This window comes from Octodon degus, unplaced genomic scaffold (assembly GCF_000260255.1).
Source record: "Octodon degus isolate 3935 unplaced genomic scaffold, OctDeg1.0 scaffold00168, whole genome shotgun sequence".
In the NCBI taxonomy this organism is placed as follows: domain Eukaryota; kingdom Metazoa; phylum Chordata; class Mammalia; order Rodentia; family Octodontidae; genus Octodon; species Octodon degus.
In genome coordinates this window covers 5,213,317-5,224,440 of record NW_004524744.1, presented here as the reverse complement: position 1 = coordinate 5,224,440, position 11,124 = coordinate 5,213,317, and the positions used below count along the sequence as shown (strand labels likewise).

Here is an 11,124-nt window from a genome sequence, read left to right as displayed (position 1 = left end):
ATGTGGTGCTGGGGGAATTGAACTGCGGTCCCTGTGCTTTGCTAAGCTTGTTCTAAGTAGGTGCTTTAGACCACTGAGCCATCTCACCAGCCCCCCCACTTCAAATTTGTTAATTTTTAATATATCAAGAAATACAGGGAGACATTTTGAGCAATTTTTTTACTCATTAAAAGTGAGGGGTCTGGGGTGGGGGAGATAATTTGGCAGTCTAAGCACCTGCCTGGCAGGCACAAGGGCCCAAGTTCGAACCCTAGCACCTCATGCCATGTGGGCCTCAAGCAGAACTGGCCACCAGAACTGGCTGTGGTGGCTCATGCCTGTAATCCCAGCCCTGGGGAGGTTGAGACAGGAGATTCACTATGAGTCTGAGCTGTGCAGAGAGACTCTGTACTAAATAAATAAACAAATAGATAGATAGAGTACCAGTCCTCTCTGTTGAAGGTAACTGTGGGTGTCAGTTTTGTGCATATCTAGTCTTCTCTGTGTATAAAGATCCATGCCTGATATATCCACAGAAGTAGTGTCAACATTGTGTACGTGCGTGTATGTACCTGGTGATCTTCACCCTGCCTGTTACACTCATCAACACATCTAGGGTGCTGATAACTGTGTCCTGTTTTACCTGTTGCATAGTGACCCAAAACGTGGATGGGCTGTAGCTTTTCTTTTTACAAACTATTCTGTTGAGTGCGAGTCAGCACATTTTTATGCAAATCAGGATTTTCCTGGAAATACCTAAGCATGTAAGTCTCTTAACCATGCCAAGCTATGGTGAGTCCGTTGTATAATGATAGTTGAGGTGTACTCTTATAAATACGATTTGACCATGTATACTGCAACTTCCTAACATATGTTTTCTACTCAGAATGGTACATACTATAACTAAAGTGTCTCAAAAAGATGTTTACTATCTAGTGGGAAACATTTGGGAAATAATTACATAATTTTAAGAACTAGTAATAACTCTTTGGGTGTTTATTATTGTGGGGCAGGACTAAAGAAAGTCTGAAATTCTTAGATTTTTTTTTTTTTTTTTTTTTTTTTTTGCTCCGAATGCCTCCATGGCAGGTTTGGCTGGCTTGAATTGTGCGGATCGAACCAGAGCAACCTGAGCGTGAATGCTTGGTTGAAGCAGCCACTTAACGTACTGAGCTAACGGGCAGGCCCCCTCTTAGATTTTTAATGTAGCTCAATGTTATGAACGTAAAAGGGGCAGCATGAAGAGGAATGAAGGATTTGAAATAGTCTATTTCGCGTGGGTCAATACCTACACTACCACATAGACACTATCTTTTAAACTGAAAATCCAGTTACTGAGTGAAAGATAAGTCTTTTTTGGGAAGGTTCAATTTTTTAGAACACTTAAGTATTTCACCATTTTAGGGTAGTTTTGAGAATATAGAGAAAAATAAAGGTCATGTAATGGGCCATGTTGAAGAGCTCATTAGACTATACTGACAACTAGAGAACAGAAAAAAGAAGAAATCTGTATGGTTTTCATTTTGTCTATATCAGATTAACCATTAAGCATGTCCAGATATAATTTCTTTAGAGCTCTAGCGTTTGCTAATGTGCTCTGTTAAACCAAATTGCTTCTGTTAAAAGAAAACAAAATATACTTGTAGGTAAAGGCGTGTAAGTAAAGTGCAGATGATATTGAGCACCTTTCAGAGAGGCAGTGAAGTGTAAACATAGGCCTTTCCACATCTGGAGATTCACCAGGACTGTCCTCCTTTGGAGCTAGTAACCCAGAGACCCAGTTACACTTGAATCAGCTTGTGTGTCTTCCTCTAACACAGGCATCATGTTTTATCTAGAAGGATAATTGGTTGGCAGTTTGGGGCTAGCTAAGAAAGACCAAAAGAACTCCATGACAGGATAAGTGTACCCAAATGATTGGGAAGTCATTTCTTTGTTTTAACAGTGTTTGGAAAGAGGTTGACACTTATCCATAAGAAATGCAATAGTTTCTACACCAGTTTCTCTTAAGTATGTGATTATAACATATCCAGTGGTGAACAAGGTGGCAGTCTTGCCCTGTGGGGAGAACTGCCATGGGGAACAGTTTGTTGTACATGACACAAGGGACTCATGAGGAAGGAAGAAATAGACAGGAGCCAAATAGAGGTCAGATTCCAGACCTGAAAATCCCCTTCTGTGACAGCCAGGAAGGTAGGTGGTGGTGGGTGGGAAGTAAGAGTGTGTTGCTGTCAAGTAACTTCTGTGTCATTAGTCAAATGAGATTGGCAGTGATGAGAGTTAAGACAGCAAGAACGTGACCTTGATGAAAAAGTTAGGAAAAGGATGCTCTGACTTGAGATTGCTATATTACACCTCAACAAAAGTAGACAGGTATGTTTCTACCAGCAAACATTTAATTGTGCATGGAGAACATTGTACTGGATACCCTCAATAGCTAATCTGAAAAGCTGTTGTATTTGAAGGTCTGATCTGAATTTTGCTCTCAGTAGCAACCTGAGAAAGGCACTGAGCTTTATAGATTTGAAGAGGCATGTGATGCCTGTGCCTTTGAGTTGTAAGAGCTCCCTGAACCCTCATGTAAGTTCCCTGAATCAAACTGACTGTCCACTGTCAAGGTCAAAATAATTTCAAGAGGGGCCGGAGATGGCTCAGTTGAGTAAGCGCTTCCCTGGCAAGTGCAAGGGCCTGAGTTCAAGCCCTGGCTCCACCAAAAAAAAAAAAAAAAAAAAAAAAAAAAAAAAATTCAAGACACTGTCTGTGAGGTTGCATCAAGCTGAGAAAGACACACAGAGCAAGGGTGTGATGCTTGGCTTGTTCCCTACCAGACGTACCGGAAGAATGTCCAGCAGATGATGCAGTGTCTCATCCGGAAACTTGCTGCTCTCAGTCAGTATGAGGAAGTCTTGGCAAAGATCAGCTCCACCTCCACAGATCGGCTCACAGTCCTCAAGACCAAGCCACAGTCCATCCAGAGGGACATCATCACTGTCTGCAGTGACCCGTACACGCTGGCCCAGCAGCTGACTCACATAGAGCTGGTGAGGCCCTTGTCATCCTTGCCCTTTGCAGCCACAGTTGTGTTTGTTTTGGCAACCAGTGCATTTGCCAGAAGTAGTGGATAAATAATCTCTGAAACAGCTGAAATGTGTTCTGTTTAGGAATTACAATATGAATGCCTCCAACATGCTGGGAATTTACTTGTAAATAAATACCAGATAAGACTGGAAAAGAGTTTTCCTCATGTTCTGCCTAAAATTAATTTTTCTGTAACTTGCATGGTCTTCCATTATCTTGTAGAACACTGACCCAGGCAGAGAATCGGCTCTGTTGGGGCCTTGATGATAAAACTATTTTTGATTAAAAGCTTATTTTATAACCTGCATTAAGAAATGGGATTGGTGCCCAAAGTCAGTAGAGGAAGTACACTGTCCACTGCCTTGCATTTTCTTCAGTGCTGTCAACTCACTGGATTTGTGTTTCAGGAGCGGCTCAATTACATTGGGCCAGAAGAGTTTGTTCAGGCATTTGTGCAGAAGGATCCTTTGGACAATGATAAGGTAATTGGCCTGTTCTGAGTACAGTCCTGAAACTAGAAGCTCAAGTCTTCAATCTGTGATGATGGGTATAAGACCTTGTAACTGAAACTATTGTTTTAGAGTTTAAAATGAGAAAGGACTTCTTGCATTGCGGTGGGTGACACATTGAAGTATTTCTCGAGCAAGGTCTCCTTTAGAGCAGTCTCATCCTATCACTAACTTTTGCCCTCTCCCTCCTTGTTAGGAAATTTAATAAGCCCTTTACAGCAAGTAGATGCAGGCATTTGTCGTGATGAAGGCCAAGGATGAAAGCATAATGGTTTTATCTGTCAGATTAAGCCAGAAGGAAAATAAAAGACAATGCTGTGTTCATGATTCAGCAAAGGCAGGGCAAGACAGACAGTGCGCACATCCAGCTTGCCAAGCAAAGCACTTTCCTGCTTTGCCTCTCAGTTTAAGGTGAATCCCTCATGACAGGCTTGTGGTAAAGCCCACACATAAAATCATACTGAACACAGACATGAAATCAGTGGTACACATATAAGGATTTTTACTCCAGGGCCTCTAAAACATTTAAAATTGTTAGGTAAAGATTGTGTCACCCACTGATGAAAGACCCCTGTGCAAGTTGGGGCAGCAGCTGTTTTCCGGCCTTAGAACAGTTTCTTTCAGTCCAGGAAGTGAAGGATATGTTGCGCAATAGCTGGCTGGTGGACGTTGTTGTTTTGTCCTTAGAAGGAAGGAAAGAGGGCTTAATGAACCTCTTCAAATCTGACCTTGAACTCCATGAGGAGATGAATGTCCTTTGCATTTGAACAATGTGTCATTCACCCTACTAAACATGATGGTGTTGTAGACTTTATCTATCTTCTTTGGAGGATGCTTAGATTCTTGGCACATGATGCTCCAGAATTTTGTCACATAACTTAACTTTGAAAAATTATAGGCTGTTCCTTGCTGTGTTGACAGCAGTTAATGTTTGCACCTCATTAATAAGTCCAAGATTATTACAGAATGCAGCCAGAACCCTTGCTTTGGATTAGGATTGCATGTACGGATCCTGTCCAGAGCAGATCAGTGTTAGGAAGATGGAGGAGATTTTGGCATTTCTTTAATGATAATCAAGAATGCTAGTGATCTTTCTCTCTCACCCAAGAAAGCCTTCCTAACCCATAAACCGAGAAAGCGCTATACTGACAAAGTGAGACCCATATACACAGGCGTTCTTCTTCTTTTTTTTTTGTGTGGAACCGGGGATTGAACTCAGGCCCTTGCACTTGCTAGGGAAGCACTTATTCCACTGAGCCATCTCCCCAGCCCTAAGATGAGGTTTTGACATTTCAGTCCACAAACTTTTATTTTTGGCGGAACCGGGGATTTTGCCAGGGAAGCGCTTATTCCACTGAGCCATCTCCCCGGCCCCCGTCCTTCTTCTTCTTCTAACTCATCAGGTCACTTTGCTTTCTCTGTAGAGTTGCTTCAGTGAGCGGAAGAAAACACGAAACCTGGAAGCCTATGTGGAATGGTTCAATCGTCTAAGCTACTTGGTGGCTACAGAAATCTGCATGGTGAGAGAACGAATGTCCCGGGCCTCTTAGCTGTCCATGTGGTTTTCCTCACTTTGTGCTACCTACGTATTTGCTCTCCATCTGCTGAGTGTCCACCTTAGCTAACCGACCTCCGCTCTTTTCTCCTGTGTAGCCTGTCAAGAAGAAACATCGAGCACGGATGATCGAGTACTTCATTGATGTGGCTCGAGAGTGTTTTAACATTGGCAACTTTAATTCCCTGATGGCAATAATCTGTGAGTCTTTTCTGGCATTTGTGTCCTTTCTTTATGGGATCTGTGGAAATCTGAAAAGAGAATAGTTTATGAATTATTTCTGAATTATTTTGGTAACTATTATTGCTTTAAGTGGCCCTGGTGGCATGATGTGTCGTTTTCTTCTTAAGTGTGCAAGAATTCATGGAATATTTTTAATTAATCCCCACCCAAGTATTCATCTATAAATGCTTAAAAATGAGATACTTGCCTAAATAAATTTAAGAAGCTTGTATATCAACTACCAGAGAAATATACAATCTGATAGTAAATCATATGATTTCATTATCAAAGTTAAGAAATTGTCTGAAAGATTTAATAATTTCTGAATGCCCACATGAGCTGCAGACTTTGTTACTCCAATTACAGGAACTTGCTCTTTTTATTTCATGGGGATTTTTAATGCCAGAAACCCTGTTTCTTTTCTTTTTGTTTTGTTTTTCTTTTGGTGGAACCGGGGATTGAACTCAGGTCCTTGCGCTTGCCAGGGAAGCACTTATTCCACTGAGTCATCTCCCTGCCCCCCGTTTCTTTTCATTCATTCTGGTACAATGGGTCAGGCAGTAACAAGCTTTTGTTGTTCCAGTTTATAACTGTCATCTTGCTATAATTATTGGTGACTCATTAATAAGTGCACTGCTTTTTATGACAAATTATATGATCATCCTATATATTGTGGGTGCTCCAAAAATATTTGAATAGAAAGCAGAGAGTTGGGGTCAATTTTAAGCTAGAGAATCTACCAGATGTAATTTAGTAATTGTGATCCTGATACGTTCTCCCCTCAGTAGCTCCTTTCTTTATTGTGCTTGTATATCATTTGCCCTCTGTGCCCATCATAATATTGGCCAGAGAGCCATGCAAAGAGTTAGTAGAAAGAACAGTTCAGTCAAGGAGGTGAAAGGTCTATAATCTGAGCAGTAGAATGTTACTTTATTTCCCTCTTTGCTCATTAAGAGAATGTCAAGGCAACCATAGCATGGGAGAAAATATCTGCAATACTTAGAACTGGTAAGCAACTTGAATCTAAATAAAGCTTTATTAGGACACAACTATACAAAGCCACTACTTTGGTAGTCACTTGCGACTGCCTGTACACCATTTAAGGGAGTGTTCTGCAGTTGTGACACAGACCCATATCCCTTACAAAGCCTAAAAGGTTTGCAGTTCTTACCAAAAAAAAAGTGCTCACTCTTGCTCAAAGTTATGTTGCTTCTGGGCTGAGGAAATATTCACAAGAAGTTGTAAACTTGGAGCTTATTACTTATTAATGTTATAGAACTCAATTACTCTTATTTATTTTTCAATTACATTTGGTAACACATGCTATCCAAGGTAAAAGGTAGAATGGCTTTTCTTATATCTCTATTTCAAATTTCTCTCCCCCCCCCACAACGCGTGTTACATGGAAAGCTGGCATGAATATGAGCCCAGTCTCACGGCTAAAGAAGACGTGGGCCAAGGTGAAGACTGCAAAGTTCGACATCCTGGAGGTATGGGATGCTTAGGACTCTCTGAATAATGTTTGAGATGCAGAAAGTGGGATTCCTCTCAGTGTTCTTGCCTCTCAGTTAGATAGTACTGCAGAAGAAAAAGCCTTACAGACCCAAGGGAAAGAAAGGGCTGACACTGGAGATGGGAAAGTAAACAGATGTTGGATGGGTCCTTCCATAAATAGAAGTGACCATTTTAGGATAATCAGCTGGACAAATGTCAGCATTATATACCAGAATAGGCCTGAAGTTCTGAATGGCAGTTTTACTTTCCAGTTAGCCTCCAAGCTTCACCACTTATCTGTAATGTGCTAGAGAAGAATTCCTCATCCACCCAAAATATTTATTCACTATCTTATCAGCAAATTTAGTTAACTTGTGAAAAGTTTCTCAGATAATTTTGAAGGTCATCAGAATTGTGGCACAAGGGGGTGGGTGTTAGAACCAAGTTCCTCTCCATGTGACCTCAGCATGCTGGTGCTTTCAGTCTCTTGACTTTGGAAGTCATCAGCATTCTTTCCCAGGTTCTCTAAATTGGGAGTGACTGTCAGGCATATTATGTGGTGCTTTTTTTGCATAATACATTCATTTGCCTTATTCTAAAATGGTTCGCTTCAGTTACTTTCAAATGCTTAGTTATAAAATGCAAAGAACAAATTCACTGCGAAGTGTTACATCAGTATACACAGATAACCACCCCCTGGCCCACTGGCCTTCAAGTGAAACCAGGAAACTTTTCTGTTTCAAGTTTTTGTTAGCAGTTCTAGGTCTGATCTCAATAATTAGCCTAGATAGGTTTGGTTTAGGTTAACATCATCCAAACTGACATCAATTTTTAAAAATGAACCCAATGTTGGGAAAGAAAACATTTATGTTGTGATGTTTTACATGCTTGTCAGTAAGAAAATCATATTCCTAATGAATTTCGACACTTACTTAGAATTCTTCATGTGTAGTTAAATGTGATCTTGAAAACATTTATAGGTGAGAATTGATGGCTAATATTCTTCTTTCTACAGCATCAAATGGACCCTTCCAGCAATTTCTATAATTATCGGACAGCGCTTCGTGGGGCAGCCCAAAGGTCTTTAACTGCTCATAGTAGCAGAGAGAAGGTGTGTACTTCATGTAGTGTTTTTACTATATAATTGCTATATTTTATACTGAAATGAGATGTGAACTACATTGTTGCCTTCCTTTACATGTTCAGATGAAAATGAGATGTATACTATAGGAATCTCATCTCTTGCTGCATAGGGAAGACGGATGCCAAAGCAAAAGATAGATTGTAGAAAAGGAAAGGCAACTTGATGCAGAACTTTACAAGTCTATATAATTGTGTTAGTATTACATTACTGAAATTCTTATTCTACAGTGTGCCTTAGCTGTGTTTCAAACACAAATGAAGTCGTATGTTAAGGTGACTAATAGCATTAGACAGCAATTTGGTTAAATGGAAAAATAGACATTTAAGCTGTGCAGAAGGTGGCTGGCTTAATGTAACCTTTTCTCCTGAAAGAATTAGCTTACCTCCCACGGTTAAGTCATTTATTTTCAGAAAGTAGGTTAGTTGCTAGCGCATTAGCCCCGCTGTTACTAATTGGATATGCAGGTGGCAGGAAAAATTAGAGGGATGATGTCTGAAAAACTAATGATCCTTTCTGTCTCTCCCGACCCTTACACAAGTTCATACTGTCCTGCATCTACCATAGGCTTGACTTTCAGGGTCCTTATGGCCATACTTTTGTGTTATATGTCCTTACAATGGATAAATAAATTCTTTGGACATTGGACCAGTATGTTATATGAGAAGTATGTGCCAAGTTATGATAAGCGTTACTTGATGGATCTAATCTTCTGTTTATAGTCTGTCTTTTAACTGGAATTGTATCTTCAACAATGAAAAATGAGGGTTCAATAGTACTTAACTGCATCTGAGACACTCCCCCGCAAAAGCTTCAGTCTTAGTGATCTAAAACAAAAACAAACACAGAACTCCACCTTTAAAGGATGCCAAATTGGTTCTCAACCAAATCTAGAATGTCGAGTCTGATAATGTTCAGGAGATACTGTAAATACCTTAGCTTTTTGTTCTTAAATAATGAAAGTTACAGTAGCCTGACAGTTTTCTCAAGCTTGGTACCCCTGACTGGGTTAACAAAAGATCCAATCTGATATTCCTGGTACAACACATCCCATGTGTGGTCCTGAAGGGAAGGACGTGCTGGAGGCTGTGAGTGAGCACGCCCGCCCCCTCCCCCCCATCCCTGATCCAGCTGGGGGGGTGCTGTCTGCAAGGCCCAGAGACTCCTGTCTGCTAAGGAACTGCCATTCTGAAGTCCAGCCATCCCAAGAGTCATCACGGTGGCATTCTCACAGCTTTTTTCCAGAAAAAGTCCCAAGTGTTTATACTTTAAATCATTTTATGAATTTGATATCAATTAGTTTATTTTTAAAACCAGTTCTGTGTGAGCACATAGATCTTGTAGTCTGTAGGTCATAATAAAAATGATATCATAGACTCTTGAATGCACTTTATTGTAATTCACCTCAAAGAATAAAAATGAAAACATTTCTGGTCAAGTCCATCTTTTATTCAAGAAAATTGGGATTTAAAAAATTTTTTTGAGGCCATGATGAAGTACATCTCTTATTCCAGATTTCCTATATTACAGTCTTTCTGACTGCATAAATGGAACATAATTAGATTTTTCAAATTTCAAGTTTATATGGTAAGGCAGTACATATCTAGGTACCTATTATAGAGTAAATCACCACTGTCTTCTGTCCAGTAACCCTTAAATGCTAATGGCTTCTTCCTGGGAGTACTCGTGTTTCTAACCATTCTTTGTAGGATTCCGTCGTCTCCTACCCCTTCTCCACTCTGTTTCCTGTGTGCCCGTTCCTGCCACACAGACTTCATGTCTAGATGGAAAATTGGTTATACTTTCAAAGTACAGCTGTTGACTCTGAATTAAGACCGTTTTAAGGGAAATTGGAAAACATTATTGCTTGAGAAGCTCTTCCACTGAAGGGATGATAGGCAAGACTTTCTAGGAACCAAACATGTTCCCTTTTCCAAGTAGTATGTACATTCACTTAAGTCACAGAAATCCAAACATTTTTTGTACAAGGGCTGTTAATCAGATGGGGATTATCTGTGAGCAAGTGAGAAGGTGAAAGCTGTGTGACTTGCATTCGGAAATAAGGAACAGGGCAAAAAGGTACCAAAGTGAGATTAGGAATGCTTCCATCCCCTTGGAAGAATGACTCAGCCACTTAGTTGTACAACTTTTGAGCATCCATGAATGTAAAAATCATATAGGGAATAACCTCTGCCTCCCCGAATATACAGTCCAGCTAAAGGCACATGATGTGAACTTAGAAGAAGTTTAATTATCCTGAGGATATCCCTGTGATCAGCACCCTGTGCATCTCATCGCACCACAGACTACAGCATAGAAATGCTTCAAAGCTATTATAATGCGCAAACATTGCCTCTTGATTATAATTTTGTTCTCATTTCCATGTGGTTGTCTTTATTGTCTTCTAAGTGCCTACTCAACTTGAACAGCAGCACAGAAGCAGGCATCAGCAATGTATCGATCAATGGGCATGGCTGTTCCCGGAAAGCTCTACAGCCACTAGAATTGGAAGTGCATATAATTTTCATGCATCATGAGGCATTCTTTTTTGATTTTTTTTTCTCAGCCACTTATAAAGTAAGATGTGTGGCTCCTAAGCTCTACAAAAAAGATGTGGAGGTCGCTGTTTGCCAGCTCCTGGCTTTCGCCAGTAGGGCAAATTGTGGATCTACATTTAAAACTGATGTCAGACAGCACTGTTATTACACCTGCTTAATTGTAACACAACAGAGAAATAACCAGGAACATTAAGAGAAAGTCTTGACATCCTTTCTTCTTCAACTTCAGAGACATAAGAACAAATGAGCAAAATATATTCATGCTGTGGTGGTACTCACCTGTAATCTTAGCATTCTGGAAGGCTGAGACAGGAGGATTGCAACCCCTCACAATTTGCAACTAAAGATCCAGTTTGGTTACTTTTAGAGACCAGTAAAACAAAATAAAAGTTTGTTAGTTTTAAATGGGATTAGGGGAAAATCTGAATTTCTTTCTAAAAGTGAATGGATATTTAATATTTTTGTGTATAAGCCAAAAAGTGTATTTCCCCATTTGTAGCATCAAAACCCTGACCTTGGAGAAATAAGACAGAACCTAAATCAGGGATTAGTGCATTATTTGCATTGTGGGAAATTTCAAATCTTAAG

At 40.1% G+C, this 11,124-nt stretch overlaps 1 protein-coding gene across 3 annotated transcripts in view; it reads left to right on the top strand.

The window, feature by feature from the left end:
- Rasgef1b (RasGEF domain family member 1B) overlaps positions 1-11,124 on the top strand; it is a 38,592-nt gene that overhangs the window by 20,689 nt on the left and 6,779 nt on the right. For all 3 annotated transcript variants that reach the window (XM_004643197.2, XM_023703295.1, XM_023703296.1), the window contains exons 5-10: positions 2,808-3,020; positions 3,465-3,539; positions 4,991-5,086; positions 5,220-5,322; positions 6,754-6,833; positions 7,853-7,948. In XM_004643197.2, the coding sequence (XP_004643254.1) occupies positions 2,808-3,020; positions 3,465-3,539; positions 4,991-5,086; positions 5,220-5,322; positions 6,754-6,833; positions 7,853-7,948 (663 nt within the window). The remainder of the gene's footprint in view (positions 1-2,807; positions 3,021-3,464; positions 3,540-4,990; positions 5,087-5,219; positions 5,323-6,753; positions 6,834-7,852; positions 7,949-11,124) is intronic.